This window comes from Phascolarctos cinereus, unplaced genomic scaffold (genome assembly GCF_003287225.1).
Source record: "Phascolarctos cinereus isolate Bilbo 61053 unplaced genomic scaffold, phaCin_HiC Scaffold_5;HRSCAF=322, whole genome shotgun sequence".
NCBI lineage: Eukaryota > Metazoa > Chordata > Mammalia > Diprotodontia > Phascolarctidae > Phascolarctos > Phascolarctos cinereus.
Window position 1 is genome coordinate 447990313 of NW_027555958.1, and position 21772 is coordinate 448012084.

The window sequence follows — 21772 nt, forward strand, 5'->3', positions numbered from 1 at the left end:
GCATCTGCAGTTAGGGAAAGCAGGTTTTGATATAGGAAACAGTAAAGAGAAGGAAAAGCTTTGTCCAGGAGAATTCTCCTGGCCAAAGGAAGCAAATTTAGGGGAAATCTCAGTGTTGGGGTGGATAGAAAACTGCCAGGGTTCTCTCCAAGGTCTAGCCTGTCTCTGTGACTTCCGTTTTTTCACCTACCAAATGATCTGTTTAATTTGCTCTATGGTTCAGCACTAATGCTCATGGACATCAATAAAAGGGGGAAAAAAAATCAGTCTGGTTACTGGCCAAACCTTATGACAACTGAAACAGCCTCATGGCTTGGCTCCTTTTGCCAGATCATTGTCCACTGCAGTATTTGTAGGGTGCAGGGGCTCCCACCCCACAAATGTCCTGGGATGCTTTTGAGCAAGGACACAGTAAGGCCGGCAAGCAGCCAGGCTGGTGAGGACGTCCACTGGGTACCAGAGAGCCAGGCCGGCCTGGGGGTGGGGTGGGGGTGGGAAGTGTCAGGCTTGCCTGCAGGGCAGGGAGGCTATTTTGGGGGCTGTGTGGAGGTTTGGACACTGAGGATGGGACCAACCCTAGTTCAGGTGGCAGGTGGGCACTACTTGGGCGCCTGGGGGGTGAGGCCATCCAGGATGACGCCCCAGGTGCCCTTCAAGGTGTGGCCTCTGGGAGGGATGCCCTCAAGGCCCAGGACAGTGGGATGCCAGACCCTTCTTCTCGGGCCTCAGTTTCCTTATCTGTGAAATGGCCTGCCCTAGTCCCATGATCCATCAAGTCCCTTTGTTGCTTCCCTCTTTCTTTGGAAGTTCCCTGCGGACGGGGATGATTTCCAGCCGACGCCCTTACAGCTAGACCCCTTCAGCCTTTTACAAAGAAAAGTACAGCACCTCCTCCTCACCGGGGTTGGGGGGGGTCTTCTCCTCGCCAGGCCGCAGGCGTTTCGAGCGCCACGTGGGGAGGTGACAGGGGCCCGGAGCAGGGTGTGCCCTGGAAGCCGGCTCCTGCCCCTGGGATGGCAGCCGGGAAACCCCGGAGGGCAACGGCATCGTGGGCAGCAGCAGCCGCTCGGAGCAGCTTCGAGGGCCAGGCCCCAAAACCACAGTCCTGGAGGCCCACGGGGACCTCGGGGGGCGGAATGGTGAGGGGGCATGGAACGGGGAGGGGGCGGGGGGAGAACGAGTGTGAAGTGTGAGACTGGGGGAGGGGATGGGAACCCTGAGGGGGGAGCGAGTATGAAAATGGGGGAGGGGGAACCCTGAGAGGGGAGAGTGAGCGTGAAAGGGGGGGAGGGGAAACTGGATGGGGGAGGGATCGAGTGTGAGTCTGGCTTCTGTGAATGTAAGAGTGAGGGTGGGAGAGTTTGAACCCTGAAGGGTGGGGGGAGTGAGTGTGACTTCGGTACTCTTTGTGTGTGTGTGTATGTGTGTGTATGTGTACGTGAGAGAGTGGGGGAGGGGGAGTGTGAAGTTGTGCATTTGCGGGGGGGGAGTGTGACTGTGGGCACACTGTGTGTGTGTGTGTGTGTGTGTGCGCGCGAGCCCAACGCAGGCGCTCCCTCCAGACCTGGCCGCGAACGCATCCCTTCTCCCGCCTCCGCGCTGTTGTCCAGGCAACCCTGGCCGCCGCCAAGCAGCCGCACACTGGGGGGAAAGGGCAGGGCCGGGTGCTGGGGGCGGGGCCTCCATTAACCATTTCCTCCCACCCCTCTCCCCTCGGCGCCGGCCTCCCTCGGTGCTCACGCTGCCGTCCGCCGCCCGCCGTCCGGCTCGTCGATCCGTCCCTCCATCCGTCCGTGCAGAACGTGGTTATGTCGCGGGAGCCGCTGCCCGGGGGTTCCGGGCTGGGGGGGGCAGCCCTGGCGTGCTGCCTGGTGGCGGCGGCCGTAGTGCTGCGCTTTTGGGTCGTGCGGGGCCGCCGGCAGGCACTCCACAAGGCTTTCAGGCAGCAGGAGTTGGCCCTGGAGGCCATGGGCCGGAGCGTGCGAGCGTTCCGCAGCCAGGTGACCCCCCGCCCCCGGGAGGGTCGGGGCGGGGGCCGGGCAGGTGCGCCCGGGAGAGCGGGAGGGGCAGTGGGGTGCGGGGGCAGCTTGGTCTGCCCGCGGCGCTCTCCCACCTGGGCTGTACAAGGCCCCACCCACGGCTCAGCCCTCTGACCTTTGGCCTCCATTGATCAGACTCGGAACAACTCTGGCTTACTTACATAGGGATAGGTGTGGGTTTGAGGAAAGGGCAGAGGGGGCACAGGATGGGGGAGGGGAGACCCAGGGTCTGGGACTGGGGAGCACCGGTCTCTTCCAGCTCAGGCTTTGATCCTGGCCTCTTCCCTGGGGGTGCTTAGCATGGATTAGGTTTCTTTGGAGGGGTCAGGAGTGATAGGACAAGTTCTGCTTGGCTCTAGAGGGAAGAACTGAGCGTAGTAGGGGCAGGAAGAGGGCAAATTCCCCTCAATATATAACAATCAGCGCTGTCTCCCAGGAGATGGCCTGCTGTGGTAGGTGGTGAGCCCCCCCCCCCCGGAAATATCCAAATCAGGTGCCCATCTTTCAGGGATGGTGTAGCGGGAGAATCTCAAGGGAGAGAGGGTGGATAAGTCTCACTCAGTCTCCGTGACTATCCAGGGTCACCTAGCTAGTGAGTCCTGGAGTCAGGATTCAAACTCAGGTCTTCTGCCTCTTGATAAACAACATGGAATAGTCTAGACGGAGCATTGGGCCTGGGTTTGAGTCCTGCATCTTCCATTTAGGAGCTCTGTGACTGGGCAAGCTCAGTTTGACATTGGACTCGGTGGCCTCCGAGCTTTGTCCCAGCTATGTCTTGGATTCTCCTTATTACCCGTAACATGGGGTGCTCCCATCCTTCTCTTTGCCAGTCTGGTCTGGGGGGCTCTCTGCCCCCCACCCCAGCCAGGGGCCCATATTGTCCTCAAACCCTCCCATGGGTCCTCCACCCATGTCTGCCCCCAGGGAGCCGTGGCATGGTTGGTCCCATGTGGGTGCAGGGAACCAGGACCTGCTGGGCTACCCAGGGCTGAGCCTTGTTCTTCTTTTGTGGCCCTCAGAACCCAGGGCTAGACGAAGAGACTGTACTGGCCCTGCCCCTGGCCCAGCTGGTCCAGAAGCTCAAGAACCAAGAGCTGTCCCCAGAAGCCGCCCTCTACAGCTATTTGGGCAAGGTAAGGGTGCTGAATGCCTCGGCACAGGCAGAACCCGGCATGGCCCCCAAAGTATCTGCCAGGTGGCAGACAAAGTCGGGTGGGTGGCAGAGCCAGAGGAAGGTAGGCGTGCTGACCGCTGCACTGTGTGGGGGTGGGGCTCCCTCAAATCCACAAACACTTACTGAGCTTCAGGAGTCCCCAGGCTGAACTTTGGGCACTGCCTAGGACTTGCCAGGAGGAAGCTGGGGCCCTGCGTGCATCTGTGTAGGACTTGGGCGGCTGTGAACAATGTGTGTTTGGGAGTGTAATCATGTCCCAAGTGCTCTTGGGTGGATCTTTCTCCCAGCCTTGGTTTTTTCTTTCCTCCAGCTTAGGGGATCCCATCTCCCCATCCATACTGGGTGCTCCCTGAAGGCAGGTCCCAGCTGGACCCAGAACAGGAACTTTGGGGGTGTTCGTCTCAGTTGCCTTTTTTTTTTTTTACCATGACAGGGCTGGCTTATAGTTTCTTAGGTTCCTTCCAGCTCTGGGTTCTGGGTTTTAAGGACTGACTATACAGGGTAGTGGGGGGAGGGGGTCCAGACCAGGCCATGGCCAGGAATTGATTTGGTGCTCATGCCCTGGCCAGGCCTGGGAGGTAACCAGAGAGACCAACTGCGTGACCAACTACCTGGGCGACTGCCAGGTCCAGCTGGCAGAGGGGGCCCAGCATCTCGACATGGGTGGCCTGCTCTATGGGGTCCCTATCAGCCTCAAGGAGTGTTTCCAGTACAAGGTATGACACAGCCTCTGCTTCTTGGGGCCTCCCTGTTGACATGTTAGATGGAAGCAGTGGGTGTGTGCCATCTTGGAACGGAGGGTGGGTTTTCGGGGGGGGGGAGCCAGGAGACGGTAATGTGTACTCTGTGATGAGTATTGGGCTGGATGGCAGTGATCCCTGGTATTTCCCCCCGCCCCACCTCTGTCTGTCCCTAGGACCAGGATTCCACTCTGGGCCTGGCCCGGAACATTGGCTTCCCAGCCACGGAAGACTCCGTGGTGGTGCAGGTGTTGAAGAAGCAGGGGGCTATTCCTTTTGTGCACACCAATGTGCCCCAGTCCATGTTCAGGTCAGTGGCCAGAAGCTGAGCAAGGAGGGTCAGTGGTGGTAAAGGCCCAAGCCGTGTGGATGGAGAGGGAGAGCCCATAGGACTTGGTGACCCTTTGGGGCTGCAGAGAGGGAGCTCCTAACAGTGTTTTCTTTGGAGTCCTAGCTGTGGGTTTCTTCCCACAGCTACGACTGCAGCAACCCTTTATTTGGCCGTACGCTGAACCCCCTGAACTCTACCAAGAGCCCTGGTGGGTCTTCAGGTGGGGAGGGTGCCCTCATAGCGAGTGGTGGGTCCATCTTGGGCTTGGGCACCGACATCGGGGGCAGCATCCGCTTCCCTTCGGCCTTCTGTGGCATCTGTGGCCTCAAGCCTACTTCAGGCAGGATCAGGTATGGGGTTGGGGAACCCTGGGGGAAGGGGCCCCATCGAGGTTCCCTCAGCTAGGAATGAGGGGCATAGGTCCCGTGTCCCTGAGCCCCTTTCAAGTCTAAAGCCTGTGTTCCTCTGTGACTTGGGATTGGCCTGCAAGGAGGGGACTCTTCTCCAGTTCCTCTCTCCCCTGTCCAGTCTCTCTGCCTTCTCTTTCACTCTCTTCTCTCCCCCATCCTTTTCTTTCTCTCCCTCTTTCTTTTTATGTCTCTCTCTCTCTGTCCCCTCCCCTTCTTCTCTCTCCCTCCCCTTTCTCCCCCTCTGTTGAGGTTGAGTCTGCAGCTGCTTTACCAGGAAAAGGGGTTTGAGGCTGGGGAACCTTGCTGTGCCCATGCTGCCCCATCCTGATGCCCTGCTCCATAAGAGGGGGCACCCCCAGCCTCCCTCTCTCCTTCAGAGGGCTCTTTGTAGCCTGGGAAGGAACTGGCATGCCATGCAAATGTTGTTTCTTGTCTTACTTTCTAGCAAGCGTGGGATGATAAGCTGTGTCAATGGGCAGCTGGGAGGTGAGGCCTGCAGTAGGTGGGGAGGGGTGCTGATTTTGGGGAGTGAAGCCCAATGGGTGGTCCTAGGGCGTGGGGCAGGGTCTGGGCCACAGCTCTCCCACTACAGACAGAACTGCTCTTCTTGCCCTTCCCTGCTTCCAGGGGAGGACAGCTTTGGCCAGCAGGCAGGCCCACTGTCTGAGCCCAGACGCATTGAGGTGCTTGGGGCCTCATTTTCCTTGTCTGTCTGTTCATCCTGCTGCAGTTTGGGATGGATATCTTAGGCTTGGCAGAGTGGGCAGAGATGCCACGGCTGCACCCAGGGCCCTCTGCCAGTCACTGGGAACACACAGACCACAAGGAGATAGTCCCCTAATTTGTGAGAGCCCCTCTGCCTTGCGCCTTCCCCAGATCACGCCTAGCCTGACCAGAGGCACTGATCATGGGGGTGGGCTGGGCAGTCATGCCAGCTACCGGGTGACACGGAGCCTTCTCTCCCTAGTCCATACATCTGTGGGGCCCATGGCCAAGGATGTCGACAGCCTTGCCTTGTGCTTGCAGGCATTGCTATCTGAGGACATGTTCCTCCTGGACCCCACAGTTCCCCCAATTCCCTTCAGGGAAGAGGTGAGTGAGGTCCTTCCCTGGGCCCCTGGGGAATGGGCTGCCAGAGAGGGCTGGGGTGAAGGCAGGGGCTTGGGGAGGGCCTCCTCAGGCCAGAATCCCTAGACTAGAAGTCTCCAGGTCCTGTCCTCCTGTGGGCTCCACAGCATTAGCACGGGGGAGCATTGGCTCCCTGGGTGTTTGTCCAGTGTCCGATTTCTGTGGAGCCTTGGGAAGGGAGGGGGGAAGATGCAGGGAGGTCACGGGGCCCACCGCTTCTCCTTCCAGCTCTATGCCAGCACAAAGCCTCTGCGGATTGGTTACTATGAGTCTGATGGGTATACCATGCCCAGTCCCTCCATGAAGCGGGCAGTGGTGGAGATCAAGGCACTCTTGGAGGCCGCTGGCCACACGGTATGTTGCCCTTGGTGGCCCCCATCTGGGGGGAGACCCAGCCGACTGAGTGCCAGCCCCAGCCCATTACAGACCCATCTCATTTCTGTTGGGCTTTGAGGTTATAGGGCATGGGCTGGAAAGGATGGGAGGGATGGAGTGTCAAGATTATTACCCCTGTTTTCAAGAAGGCACTGAGCTTCTTAGCAGTGAAGGGACTCATCCAGGGTCACAAAACTTTGGAGGGATGTCATGCTTGCTGCTGTGCCCAGGTCACTCTCAGAATCCTCCCAGTACCAGTCTGAGGGCCCTGGCCCCTTGGTTGCCATTACCCTCAGGAGACAAGCTAAGGAGGTGGAAGGAAGAAATCTATTCTCTGTACCATGATGAGAGTCTCCCTTGTGTTTCCTGAGTGGATGGAGCTGACTCCTGGGCTTCCTGGCCTCGAACTTGCCTGTGGAGCCTCTGGCCTCCCCCCCACCCCCCCCAGTCCCTTAGGAGAAGGCTCTGCCCACAGGAGCCTGGGCTGATCAGCAGGGCCAGTAGGGAGCAGCCCCTGGAAGTTTGCTAGCTGTTTTTCATATGTGGTGGGAGTCTCATTGGGGGGCCCCCCCAAGGCTCGGATGAGTTCATATTTGTGAAGCCTCTAGCCCAGGGCCTGGCACACAATAGATGCTTATTAAGTGCTGGTTCCTTCCCTTTCCCCTTCCCTTCTTTGTGCTGTGTTTTCTATCCCCATAAATGAGGGGTTGGAGTCGTTGATTTCTAGGGGCTTTTCCAGCACTGATGAGCTCTCATTTTTAAAAAAATTGATTCCTTTTGTGGTTTTTTTTTTATACCACCTTTATTTCTGAACAGGTCACTCTCCTCCTCAGCCTTCCCTTCTCACAAAGATTTTTTGAAAACCAGCCAGCATGAGCGTGTGTGGACTGGCCCCTCCCCATAATCCCCCACCTCTGCAGTGATGGGAGGAGGTCCATTTCTTCAGGTCTTTGCCGTAGCCGGGCGAGGTGGAGCCCTGGCTTCCCAGGAGCCCTCTAGAGACAGTGCCTGCTTTGCTGTTGTTTGTGACTTGGGGGCAGCCAGGCTCTTGGGTGTAGGAGTCCAGGGAGGGCTAGGCAGGGATTTGTGGGGGGCAGACAGGCAGGACCTTGGTTGGCTCAGTGACCCCTTGCCTCAAGTGACCTCTTCTGTGTCCTTCAGCTTGTCCCATTCCTGCCCTCCAACATCAGTTATGCTGTCGAGAAGCTGATCCCTGGTGCGCTCTTCTCTGATGGAGGCAAGGCCTTCCTAGAGAACTTGTGAGTATGGGCGCAGGCCGCCCTCAGCAAGAGGGAGGGTGACACTAGGGACAGCTTGGAGTCCCACTCATGTTGTTTAAGCCCCCTTCTCCTGCAACCCGTGCGAGAGGGCAGGTGTAATTAATCGTTCCCATTTGCCAGGGATAGAGAGGGACTGCAGTTTTTCCTGGGTCACACAGCAAAGGAAGTATCAAGAGTTGAACCCAGACCTCCTGTAGGCTGGGGGGGACAGATAAACTGAGGGAGTGGGCCCCAGGGAATTCTGGAAGCCTCATTTCCTGGTGGAGAGAGCCCTGGGCCACGTGACTGAAGGCAAGTCCTTCCCCTCCCTTGGGCCTGAGCTTCCCATCCTCTCAAGGGAGAGTCCTGGAATTTGTGGGTGGAGTTAGGAACACCCGGGATTGAATTTTGCCTCTGATGCTTTGAGCTGTGTGGCTTTGGGTGAGTCATTAACCCCCACACCATTGTCATAGTCACAACAGCTCATATTTTAATAAAGTGCTTTAAGGTTAGTGGAACACTTTAGCTATATCACCTTAGTTCTGGCCAGGTAGGTGCTGTTATGATGCCCATTTTACAGATAGGGAAACTGAGGACAAGAGGTACCTTCCCCCCAGGGCTCTTGTGAAGCTCCTTTGAGATGATGTCTGTAAAGTGCTTTGCCAGTTTTAAAATAACTCTAGAGATTCCAGCGCCCTCCCCCACTTCACCTAGTCAAAAGCTGGAGCACAAAGGCCCTGTGCGCCGAGCCCTGTCCTGGTACCAGCTTGACTCCCTCTCCCCCCAGAGGCTGTGCGGGCAGCCCTCCTTTGAATTCCCAACCCCTGGCCTTGGAGGGGCTCTGGTCCAACACTTGCAGGAAGCCCGACTCCGGGGGAGCTCCCGTGTCTCCCCCTATAACACATGTACCTTGCTAGCTGTCACCTGGGTTCTGTAGGGAGTGGTGGCCTTGGCCTAGGGAGGCTCATTCCCTGCCCTGTTACCTCTCCACCTCTTCAGCAAAGGTGACTCTGTAGATCTGTGCCTGGGGGACCTGACCATCATCCTCAGATGCCCAATTGGATCAAAGGACTGTTGTCCATGCTTCTCCAGCCTTTGGTGAGCTGAAGGGGAGGGTGGGCCCCAAGGCCTTGCTCCCATTCTCTTGTGGGTGTGCATGTGGAGGCCACTGGCCCCTCCTCCTCCCCTGCCTCTTGTTTCCCAATTCTGAGCCCCTGCTGTATTCTGGGCATTGGACTAGTCTATGGGAGGAGCCCTTGCCCTTGGGGGGAGGAGTGGGAAGGGCTTCTCTTGGTCCTCTCTCCTCTCCTGTGGCCGATGGCAGGGCTCTGGCCTGGGCTTATAAGCAAGGCATGTTTTTCCCTCTGTACAGCTCCCAAGAATGGCAAACTTCCTTGACAGCTTGAAGTCCCGGTAAGGAGGCTGCCCAGGTCCCAGCTTCATCCCCACCTGGGAGCTCCCCGTCAGGGAAGTAGGCCCAGAAAGGTAGTGAGCTGCTTGACGCTGCAGATACCCAAGCAGGGGCTGGCTGACTACTTGTCTTGTCCAGGAGGGAATTCTTGTTCAGGTTCGGGCTGGAGGAGTGCTCTCTGAAGGTCTGTGACTCCAAGCCAGATCCAGAGTAGGGCTTCGAGGGCAGTCTCTTTCACCGGAAGAGATAGGGGAAAGCCTTGATGTTTACTCTCAGCCTTTCTGGGGCCAGGCTCAGTGTCTGGCCTTGTTTTTGTACTTTCCGAGTATGCCATAGAGGCGATTCCCACCCAGGTATGGCTTGACTGGGTGCCCATGAGGCTCCTTCTAGGGTAGAGCCGCTGGAATTCTAAGACCTTGGCAGACTGGAAAGTGACCAGAGGCTGACCAGCTTCTAGAAGCTCCTGGAGGGGGGGCAGCCCCCGCCAGAGGGGCAGCGGGCGAGGGGGGGCGTCATGGCTACTGAGGACCCTGCTGCCCCTTCCAGTGCCATGGTCACTGCTTTAGGTCCCCGTTGGTCTGAGCCAGTTGGCCTGGGCTGGTCCTGGCTTTGGCTGCCCCCTGGTGGCTTGAGCCGGTTGAGTCAGGCTGGGAAATTCCAGACTGGACTTTGTGGAGAGCAGAGCTTACACATCTGCCAGAGGAGCTCTGCCAGGCCGAGATGCAGCTGGGGGATCCTCCTGTGTGGGTGGTGGGACTCCAAAGGCTCCAGTTGAGTAGGCGGTGGTGGGAGGAATGACAGGGGAGCCTCCCTGAGGTCCCAGCTCTCTCGCTTCCTCTCAGCTCCCCGAGGTCATCAGGCCAGCTTGGCCCTTAAGGCCCTGGGAGCTGAGCTCTGGGTCTTGGCGCTGCCCCAAACGCGACTGATGCTTCTCTATGCCTGGTTTGCCTGTTTGTCCCTGACCCGTGTCCTGAGCCTAAGGACGGGGCAGCAAAAAGCACCCTCCATTGGGATACAGAGAGTGGGGGGAGGGCCAAGCCTCCAGACTTCTGGTGCCTCAGCCTGGAAAAGCTCATTTGGGAGGGCAGAGTCAAAGAATTTCACAGTCAGAGGCCAGCAGCCCTCCTCATGCCCCAAAGGAGTCTCATTGTAACATACCCAGCTTTGTGAGGGGGTGCCCACCTCCTCCAAAGGCAGCTTGCTTCACTATGGGACAACTCTCCTGGTTGGGACGCAGCCTGAATCTGCTTTGCTGCAACTTGGGGGCCAAAGGAAGGGTTCCTTTCTGTCTCTAAGTCTTAGGTGCTTTGTCTCTGGAGACCTAAAGGGAGGGGCCCATCCCTTTAAGGGCACTGAACTAGAGAGGTAAACTGAGGCAGATGGAGGCCAGACCAAAGGAAGAGTTGGCAGGGGCTCATAGGCGTGAAGAGCTGGAGGGTACCAACTCTAGTCTGACCCCACTGTTGCCAGATGAGGTACGAGGCCCAGAGAGGGTGGGGGGAGGGGGTGTCATTTCTCTGGGTGGGGTTTCTTCCTCTCTTTCTTCTAGGTCGGCTGGGGAGCTTTGGAACTTACATCACGCGATTGAGGTGAGGGAGGGCCAGGTGCCCCAGCATTGGCTGATTGACCTCTAGGGCACAAGGTGACTCAGTGCTTGGCACAGTTCAGAGATGGCAGGCTGGCCTCACCAGAGCCACCCACAGTAGTGTCAGACAGGGCTACCGGGCTAGGGAGACCTGAGTCCCAAAGCCCCACCCTAACTTGGGGCTGCCTTGAGATGACTTGAGACTGAGCAAGATTGGCAAGTCTTCTACTCAGCTAAGCCCAGCCTGCCCACCCGGCCCCTGGGATGCACTGATTGGGGGTCTCTACTTCCATTCCCCCTATTCCCCATGGGGAAGCCCAGGCTGTGATAAGAAATAGCAGGCTGTGCCCCCCTGGGTGGTGGGACCCTCCTTGTCTGTCTCATCCCCAGAGCACTGTCCCTGGGCCATCTGCCCCTCACCCTGCCCCAATTTCCCCAGTTTAATAGTGCCCACCCCTTGGTATAGGGAGCCTTTCTGTGAGAGAAAGAGACATCCCAGGGTGGAGCTGCCCTGCGGGAACTGCTAGTCTAATTTCGGAGGCAGGACATTCCCCCAGTGGTGAGATCTGGGTCAGGGCTGCAGAGTTCCCTGCAGGCTGGGACACTCAGGAAGGGCTTCTGGAAGGAGGCCTCCGAGGGAGGTGAGGGACAATCTGGGAGGTAGCAGCAGGTCCTTCTCCACTCTGGAGTCTGAAACAGCCCATTTCTGGCTTCTGACTCATTCCTGCTCTTTTTCCCATCACCACCTCCACCCCCTAGCCTGGCCAGCCCTACCTCCTGTCCTCCTCTGTCCAGATCCTCCCCTCCCCACCAAGTTTATTGTTTCCAAGATAACAAGGGAGGGGATGCTGGGTGCCTCGAGGAGTCCTCTGGCTTTCCTGCCTCCTGATTCTAATATACTGTGACCTTGGCCAAGTCCCTTGTCTCTGGGTCTCAGTTTCCTCCTCTATTGAATGGGGATCCATGAAATCCTGACCTTGCAGAGTTATGGGCAAAGTGCTTTGGAAACTTGAAAGCCTCTTGGTCTTCCTGCTTGTCCTCCTGTCCCCCAATCCCTATCCCCCCCCCCAGGAATACCGTCACAGTGTCATCAGCCAGTGGAAAATGCTGGATTTGGATGTGGTTCTGACCCCCATGTTGAGCCCGGCCCTGACCATCAACTATCCAGGCAAAGCTGCAGGTGGGACTTCCATGGCTCGGCCTGCCCCGAGTACCCTCCTGCCCACTCCTTAGACTGGGCCCACCCTTGGGGTGGAAGAGGAGGGTTGAGACAGCTCAGGCTCTGAGTTCTGAACTTTAGACTGGGCAGGAACGTCCCTGGGGATCAGGCCTGGAGCATATGGCATTGGGAACCCCAACCCTTCAGCTCCCTCTCTGTTCCCCAAGGTCATCTGGTCATCATGGGCCAGAGGGTCAGATCTATATACCCCAGGATCTGGAGCTGCGGTTTCCAAAGGGTCCCCAAGACCCTTTCAGGGGGTCCATGAGGTCAAAAGTATTGTCATAATGTTACTTTGTTGTGTTCAGTCGTGTCTGACTCTTTGGGACCACATGGACCACATTGACCATGGGGTTTTCTTGGCGAAGATGTTGGAGTGGTTTGCCATTTCCTTCTCCGGTGGATTAAGGCAAACAGAGGTTAAGTGACTTGCCCAGGGTCACATAGCTAGTAAATGTCTGAGGCTGAATTTGAACTCAGGTCTTCCTGACTCCAGGCCCAGTGATCTATGTATTGTAGTGCTACCTAGCTGCCCCATAATAATGCTAAGATTTTTAATTTCTGAAATGGTAAATGTTGATAGCTATAACCCACATCAACAGAAGGTCTTGGGTGGGGGATCCTCAATTTTTAAGAGCGTAAGGGGGTCCTGAGACTTAAAAAGAACATTTGAGAACTGCTAATCTAGAGCTTGGGAGGTCAGGGCTTGGTGAAGTGGCGAAAGTGGTTTCCCAGAGAGGGGCTAGGTTGGGCCAGGTCACACAGTAATCGGGAAAGTGGCTTCCCTTGGACTAGGGGCTGGTCCTTCTTCCTGGGCCCAGGACAGGGTCTAAGGGCCTGTCCCTCTGGCCCCAACTTGAGGCATTAGTCTCTTTTCTGCCCATTTGAAGGTCTGTCTCATCAACACCAGGTTGCAGGTAACCCCCCCCACCCAAGAAAAAAAAATAGGCATGGAGGGCCTGATTGTTTTCAGCAGGAGTCTGACAACTAGAGGGTAAACTGCCTGCACCTGGGCCACAGTGGAGTCCCAGCCTCCTCCTCCTCTGTGGCACGGCCCCCTGGCTGACCTGGCTACCTGGCTGTTTCAGGGGCTGTGAGTTATACCATGCTCTATAATTGTCTGGATTTCCCTGCCGGTGTGGTCTCTGTCTCCACAGTGACCCAGGAGGATGAGAAGAAGCTGCAAAATTATCGAGGCTACTTTGGGGACTTTTGGGACTTGAAGCTCGGCAAGGTGAGTCTCTGCAGGTCTCTGGGTTCTGGTCCCAGGCTCTGCTCATGGGAGGAAGGGCCTTGGGAGGTCATGCAGTCCGGCCCCCTCATCTTATTGACACAGTGGAGCCGAGAGAGCTTTAGAGAGGGGCCAGTGTAGGCTCTGACCTAGGGTCACAGGGTGAGTCAGGGGCACAGCCAGAACCCTGGTCAGACCCCTCTAAGTAGCTGGTCTTTCTGTGGCTTTTTGATGCTTTCCCTCCCCTCAGTCCTTCCCATGAGAGAGTAGAAGTATGGTCCAGAGGGTAGGGCACTCATGAGCCTTGTGACTCTGGGCAGGTCACTTCGGTTCTCTAGGGCTCAGTCTGTCCTTTCTAGCTCTCAATCTAAAGGTGGGGGATGGGTTTTATTTGGAAGCAGTGGCCCTGGACTTGGACAGAGAGCCCTGCCATGGTCAGGTCAGGTCATGTAGGCTGGAGATGGAACAGGGTGGGTTGGGGTAGCCCCTTCTTTTTCTCTGGGAACCAGGTACCTACCCTTATCTTTACCCACAGGGCCTGAAGAATAGCGTGGGGATGCCTGTGGCGGTCCAGTGTGTGGCCCTGCCATGGCAAGAAGAGATTTGCCTCCGATTCATGCGCGAGGTGGAGAGGGTGAGCCAGGAGGCCAGGAAACAGACACAGAGGCCTTCTGGGCCTTACTGAGGGCTGAGCAGTCTCCATGTTAAGCCCCTGGTCTGCTCTTCTCAGCAGCCACCTTCAGTCTTCAGCTGAGGCATCGATAGCCCTGATCCCTCTAAAGTCATAAGTTTAGATACCCTCTCCCCCCAGACATCGCAGTCCAGTTCTCAGGGACAAGCCCCTTTTCCCCTCCCCATACTCCTCCAGTCCCCCGTGAATGTTATAGACCAGAAATGGTCCCAGCGGGAGTGACTGAAAGATCCTGTGCCTAACTTTCATAATAATAATAATTGCAGGGAACAAGCTGGGAGTCCTGGTTTTCATTGGTCACTTAGATCAGCACCGAAGGGGCTCACAGGTGGGGTGGTGGGAGCTGTGGTGACAGAGACACCAGGGGAAATGCCCCAGTGCTTATGGAAGTGCCCCCAGAATAAATACATAGAAAGTAAATACAAGGGGGGGTGGGCAGACACTAGTCATGTTGGGGGGCATTGCAGAGAAGACATGGAGATGGGGCCAGTTTGGCTAGATGGGTAGGAGGGGAGTCGGATGAGGCTAGAGAGACAGGAGGGGCTCGGGTGGTGAAGGGCACTAAGAGCCTGCTCCTAGGCCTGGATTAGGTTGTTGGAAGTCAAAGGATAACTGACCAGCAATTTCCTTGCCCTGTCCCTTCCACTATTCCCCTTGCCCCCCATTCAACAACTGCTTGTTGACACCTTCCCTAAAATGCAAGGTCCTGAGGAAGAGATCCCCCCCCCCGGCTAAGATCAAGCCCCTACCCATGGGCAGTATACCTTCTAGTACAGGGAGTGGAGCGATGGCACCTAGATGTGGCCAGGGCTCTGCCAGCTGGGAGTGGGGGATGGGAAGGGGAGTGGAGGGAGGATGGTGTTGGCAAGATCTGCTGTCTTCGGCTGCACCTCTCTCTCCCCACATTTCTCACTTTTTCACATTTCTGCTTTGCAGGCTTAAGCCCTGCTGAGCTTTCTTCAACACCAGCCTGGTTCTTTGGGCTCAGGTTGGGTTGAACCCCTCATTTCCTTCCTCCTTCTGCCTGCTTGGCTCCACTCCTTTCACCCAAGAGTATATCCTAAGGTTTATTTGAAAGAGGAGGGGGTCCAAATACCTGTAAAAAATGGCTCTAAACAAATTCTAGATCAGCAGAACCCGCAAAAAGAGTGAAACAAATTTCCAGCCCAAGACAACCTAGATGGTTGATTGGAAAGGTCTGTATTGCATGGGGCTGGAAGAGGAGTGTAGTTCAGTGTGGGTGTGCAGGCGAAGGCCAAGCCTCAGCAAACCTGAAGCAGGCCTAAGGGGACTGAATCACAGGCAGCTGTGGTGGTTTCCATATTTCTTAACCCACAAACGCCAAAGACAACTTAGAAGGTCAATGGGAAAAGTCTGTGACTGTGGTGAGAGAGAAGCATGGTCCCAGCCCCAAGTCCCTGAGCTCAGCCCTGGGGGGTGGCTGCTTCTGGAGTTTCTGGCCCACAGACTGAGGGAGAAATCCAGTAGCTGATTAGAGGGGAATTTCAGGGATCTCTTTGCTGGTTCTGAGGCAAGAATCACTTTGCCCGTGCTAGAATCTGGGTCACATTCCTGGGGCATGGAGGAGTGCTGGCGTGGTGGAGCTTGTAGTAGTGATGCAGAGAGAATCCTCCTCACAGTTCCAAGGTAGAAAAGAGAGTGCTTGTGGTCACTCATAGACCAGAGCACAGGTCAGGAAAGGAATAAACACCTCACCCTTGATCATACCACCTTGGAACTGAAAATTTATGGGTCCCTAGAAGTATCTCTGATAAAACAGCTGCACGACCCCCCCGAAGCTTGTGATAGTACATTCTCTACACTGGAAGCAGACCCCTGCCTTAGCAGAGTTTAAAAGTTAAGTAATTGGCTGGGAACATGAGCAAACTGCACAAAAAAATCAGACCATGGGGTCTTTCTTTGGTGACAAAGAAGATCAAAACATACAACCAGAAGAAGACAAAAAAGTCAAACCTCCCACATCCAAAGCCTCCAAGAAAAATATGAATCAGTCCCAGGCCTTGGAAGAGCTCAAAAAGGATTTTGAGAAGCAAGTAAGAGAAGTAGAAGAAAAACTAGGAAGAGAAATGAGAGTGATGCAAGAAAGTAATGAAAAACAAGTCAACAGCTTACTAAAGGAGACCCAAAAAAATACTGAAGAAAACAACACCTTAAAAAAATAGTGTGAGGCAGTTAGGTGGCTCAGTGGATAGAGCACCAGCTCTGGAGTCAGGAGGACTTGAGTTCAAATCTGGTCTCAGACACATAACACTCACTAGCTGTGTGACGTTGGGCAAGTTACTTAACCCCATTGCCTAGCCAAAAAAACCAAAACCAAAATACCAAAAAATAGCCTAACCCAAATGGCAAAAGAGGTCTGTTTTAAAAAGCCAATGAGGAGAAGAATGCCTTAAAAAGCAGAATTGGCCAGATGAAAAAGGAAGGCCAAAAGCTCACTGAAGAAATTAGAATGGAGCAAATGGAAACTAGTGACTTTATGAGAAATCAAGACATTGTAAAATAAAACCAAAAGAATATTAAAAAAGAAGACAATGTGAAATATCTCACTGGAAAAACAACTGACCTGGAAAATAGATCCAGGAGAGATCATTTAAAAATTATTGGATTATCTGAAAGCCATGATCAAAAAAAGAGCCTGGACATCATCTTTCAAGAAATTATTAAGGAAAACTGCCCTGATATCTTAGAACCAGAAGGCAAAATAGAAATTGAAAGAATGCACTGATCACCTCCTGAAAGAGGTCCCCAAAGGAAAACCCTTCGGAATATTGTAGCCAAATTCCAGAGTTCCCAGGTCAAGGAGTAAATATTACAAGCAGCCAGAAAGAAACAATTCAAGTATTGTGGAAACACAATCAGGATAACCCAAGATTTAGCAGCTTCTACATTAAGGGACTGGAGGGCTTGGAATATGATATTTTAGAGGTCAAAGAAGATAAGATTACAGCCAAGAATCACCTACCCAGCAAAACTGAGTATAATCCTTCAGGGGAAAAAATGGATATTTAGTGAAATAGAGAACTTTCACCCAGGAACTATATGAACAAAATTACAAAACACTTTTCACACAAATAAAGTCAGATCTAAATAATTGGAAAAACATCAGTTGCTCATGGGTAGGCCGAGCTAATATAATAAAAATGACAATTCTATCTAAGCTAATTTGCTTATTCAGTATCATACCACTCACACTACCAAAAATTATTTTATAGAGTTAGAAAAAATAAGATTCATTTGGAATAACAAAAGGTCCAGAATATCAAGGGAACTAATGAAAAGAAATGCAGGGGAAGGTGGCCTAGCCATTCCAGATCTTAAATTGTATTATAAAGCAGCAATAATTAAAACTGCTTGGTACTGGTTAAGGAATAGAGTGGTGGATCAGTGGAATAGGTTAAGTATGCAAGACACAGTAGTCAATGACTATAGTAATCTATTATTTGATAAACCCAAAGACCCCAGCTTCTGGGATAAGAACTCAGTATTTGACAAAAACTACTGGAAAAACTGGAAAAAAGTATGGCAGAAACTAGGCATAGATCAAAATCTTGTACCATATACCAAAATAAAGTCGTGGGTTCGTGATTTAGATATAAAGGCTGATATTATAAGCAAACTGGGAGAGCAAAGAGTAGTTTACCTATCATATTTATGGAGAACAGAAGAATTCATGATCAAACAGGAGATAGAGAACATTACAAAATGCGAAATAGATAACTTTGATTGCATTAGATTGGTAAGTTTTTGCACAAACAAAGCCAATGCAACCAAGATCAGAAGGAAAGTAGAATATTGGGAAAGAATTTTTACAACCAATGTCTCTGATAAGAGCCTCATTTCTAAAATGTGTAGAGAATTAAGTCAAATTTATAAGAATACAAATCATTCCCCAATTGATAAATGGTCAAAGGATATGAACAGGCAGTCCTCAGATGAAGAAATGAAAGCCATCTATAGTAATATGAAAAAAATGCTCTAAATCACTACTGACTAGAGAAATGCAAATCAAAACATCTCTGAGGTACCATATCACACCTATCAGATTGGCCAACGTGACAAAACAGGAAAATGATAAATGTTGGAGAGGATGTGGGAAAATTGGAACACTAATGCATTGTTGGTGGAGTTGTGAAATGATCCAACCATTTTGGAGTGCAATTTTGAACTATGCCAAAAGGGCTATAAAAATGTGCATACCCTTTGATCCAGCAATAGCACTTCTAGGGCTATATCCCAAAGAGACCATACAAATGGGAAAAGGACCCACATGTACAAAAACATTTATAGCAGCTCTTTTTGTGGTGGCAAAGAATTGGAAATTGATGGGATGCCCATCAATTGGGGAATGGCTGAACAAGGTGTAGTATGTGAATGTAATGGAATACTATTGGGCTATAAGAAATTATGAAGACTGACTTCAGAAAAACCTGGAAAGACTTGTATGGTCTGATGCTGAGTGAAGTGAGCAGAACCAGAAGAATATTGTACGATGACTAATATTGATAGACTTAACCCTTCTCAACAAGACAAGGATCTAAGACATCTCCAAAGGCCTCATGGTGGAAAATGCTATCCACAAAGAAGAAAGAACTATGGAGTTTGAATGCAGATCGAAGGATACTATTTGCTATTTTTTTTCTTCTGTTGTGTTTTGTTTCCTCTTTCTGGTGGTTCTTCCTATTGGTTCTAATTCTTGCTTACAACATGACTAATGTGAAAATATGTTTAAAAGTAATGCAAACATATAATCTACATCAGATTGTGTGCCGTTTTGGGGAGGGAGGTGGGAAGGGAGAAGGAGAGAAATTTTAAACTCAAAAGCTTATGGAAGTGATTGTTGATAATTCAAAATAAATTAATTAAAAACAAAGAAATAGAGGACTTTCAAGCATTCTTGATGAAAAGACCAGAGCTGAATAGAAAATTAGACTTCCAAATACAAGACTCAAGAGAAGCGTGAAGAGGTAAACAGGAAAGAGAAATCATAAGGGACTTACTAAGGTTGAACTGTTTATATTCCTGCATGGAAAGATGATATTTGTAACTCATGAGACCTTTGTCAGTATTAGGGTAGTTGGAGGGGAAAAAATATATGTATATGTATATGTATATGTATATGTATATGTATATGTATGTGTATATGTATATGTGTATATATGTATATATGTATATAGATAGATAGATAGAGGGCACAGGGTGAGTTGAAGATAAGGGGGTGAGATTTGGAGAATAAAATTAAGGGGTGAGAGAGGATTATACTGGGAGGAGGAGAAAGGGAGAGGTAGAATAGGGTAAATTATTTCACATAAAACAGACTAGAAAAGGCTTTTACAGTGGAGGGGAAGTGGGGGAAGGTGAGAGGGAATGAGTAAATCTTATTCTCACTGTATTTAGCTTAAGGAGGGAATACCATACACCCTCAGTTGGGTGTGGAAAGCTATATTACCCTACAGGAAAATAGGGAGGAAGAGGATAAGAGAGCAGGGGGATGATAGAGGGGAGGGCAGATTGGGGGGGGGTAATCAGAAGAAAACACTTCTGAGGAGGGACAGAGTCAAAAGAGACTAGAATAAATGGGGGGTAGGATAGGATGAAGAGAAATATAGCTATTTTTCCACAACATGACTACTATGGAAGTGTTTTGCATGACTACACATGTATAACCTTTATCAAGTTGCTTGCCTTCTCAATGAGGGTGGGTGGGGAGGGAGGAAGGGAGAACCCAAAATTTTAAAAACATGTTAAAAATCGTTTTCGCATGCAACTGGGAAATAAGATATACAGGCAATGGGGTATAGAAATCTATCTTGCCCTACAGGAAAATAGAAGAGGAAGGGGATAAGAGAAAGGAGGGGAGAGATAGAAGAAAGAGTAGATTAGGGGAAAGGGTATTCATAATGCATTCCATCTTGGGTGGGGGAGGGATAAGATGGGGAGAAAATTTGGAACTCAAAATCTTGTGGAAATGAATGTTGAAACTAAAAATAAATTAATAAAAAAGAGGGATAAACAAGAAAGAAAAGAGAGGGGGCTGTGGGGCAAAGAGGAGGCCTGGGTGAGGCTCCCTGACCCCTCCAGCTCCATGACCAAGGGTAACTCATAGGACCATAGACTTGTGAGTTGGCAGGGACTTTGGAGGTCATCAGGCCACACTCCCTTCATTTTGTTCTATTAATTTCATTTTTAAGTTCTAAAACAGCAAGTTAGACAAGCGCTTCCATTTACAAAATAGAACAGAAATGGGATTGTCCATGAGACTGACTACTAAGTAAAACTTGCTTTTCCTTTTAAGGATAATTCAATCTGTAATCATCAAAGCTGTCTTGTTTCCTTCTGTTCTCTTCTGAGTATGAAAAAATCCATCAATTACCTTTTTTCTTGGCAACCGTATCACTGTCCCCTTTCCTTCATCTCACTGGAAAAAATAATAATAGTTAGCATTTATATAGTGCTTTGAGGCTTGCAAGAAACTTTACCAATATCTTATTTGATACCAACTATACCAACTCTGAGAAGTTGATGTTATTATCCCCTTTATGGATGAGGAAACTGAGGCAGAGGTTAAGTGACTTGCCCAGGGTCACATAGCTAGTAAATATTTGAGGCTGAATTTGAATCAATTCCTGATTCGGGGGCAGCTAGGTGGCGCAGTGGATAGGGTACCAGCCCTGGATTCAGGAGGACCTGAGTTCAAATCTGGCCTCAGACACATAACACTTACTAGCTATGTGACCCTGGGCAAGCCACTTAACCCCACTGCCTAGCCAAAAAAAAAAAAAAAGACTTCCTGAGTCAAGATGCAGTCCTCTCTAGTACAGATATGTATAGTTAAGTACTAGTTCATCTGTTCCAGGGTTGTTTTTTTTTTTTCTGGGGTGATATTTTCTGGGTTTTCAGAGGTTGATGGGGTGGGTGAGAGAGACTACTTTTCACTCCTCCATCTTGGCTCCTGGAAGTGGAAGCCTGAAATTGTTTTTCTTTACCGTATTATTGTTATTGTATAAGTTGTTCTGGTTCTTCTTACTTCACTCTGTATCAGTTCATACAAGTCTTCCCAGACTTCTCTGAAACCATCCTCTTTATCATTTCTTACAGCACAATAATGTTCCATCATATTTAGACACCATAACTTATTTAGCTGTACCCCAATTGATGGGCATCCCCTCAATATCCAGTTCTTTATGATCACAAAAAGAGCTGCTATAAATTTTTGTACATATTCTTTTGATCTCTTTGGCATATAGACCTAGTATTGCTGGGTCAAAGGGTGCACACAATTTAATACCTTTGGAGACATACCAGTATGGCTGGACTGGCCCACAATTCTACCAACAGGGCATTAATGTTTTCCCACAGCCCTGCCAGCATTTTTTCCCCCTTATTTTGGTCAACTCTATCATTCTGATGGGTGTGAGATGGTACCTCAGAGTTGTTTAAATATGCATTTCTCTATTAGTGATTCTAAGCATTTTTTTCATACAGCTTTTGATAGCTTGGATTTCTTTTTCTGTTCATATCTTTTGACCACTTATCTGTAGGGGAATGGTTTTTATTATAAATTTGAATCAATTCCCTATATGTCTCAGAAATGAGACCTTTAACAGAGAAATTTGCCATAGCCTCCCCCCCATTTATCTGCTTTTGCTTTAATTTTAGCTGCATTGTTTTTGTTTATGCAAAATCTTAAATTTTATGTGATCAAAATTGGCCATTTTACCTTCCCTCTATCTCTGAAACTATACCATTCATAATTTCTGATAATCCTTTCTATTCATATACCATCATTTGTTTGGCCATTTCCTCACTGGTGGGGCATCCCTTAGTTTTGAGTTCTTTGAAAATCTCTTCATTTTACAGGGGGGGGAACTGAGGCCCAGAGAGGTTGTGACATGCCTAAGATCATGGTAATTAGCACACCTGGGACACCAGGCCAGGTCTTTTGGCTTCACCACATGTGGGTAGCCGCAGGCTGTGACCAGGAAATAGGGAGAAGTCAAGTTTGGCTGGGATGCCAAGTAAGGGACAGGGCACAGCAGGAATTAAGTCTGGAATGGGGACATGTTGCCATCCATGGAGGCCATGGAATATATGCCAGGCCAAGGTTCACAAGAGGTGATATATGTCCAATGCTACCATGCTGGCATTTATCTCTTCAGAA

At 51.2% G+C, this 21772-nt stretch overlaps 1 protein-coding gene across 1 annotated transcript; it reads left to right on the forward strand.

The window, feature by feature from the left end:
• Positions 1–1710: 1710 nt before the first annotated feature.
• On the forward strand, positions 1711–13866 carry FAAH (fatty acid amide hydrolase). The gene is given in 16 exon segments (XM_020987650.2): positions 1711–2000; positions 3059–3172; positions 3783–3929; positions 4130–4263; positions 4428–4634; positions 5140–5180; positions 5662–5786; positions 6051–6176; positions 7359–7456; positions 8456–8502; positions 8505–8554; positions 8829–8869; positions 10417–10456; positions 11524–11632; positions 12760–12905; positions 13438–13866. Coding segments are annotated over 16 exon segments (1767 nt in total). The 5' UTR covers positions 1711–1808; the 3' UTR covers positions 13588–13866.
• Positions 13867–21772: the final 7906 nt, after the last annotated feature.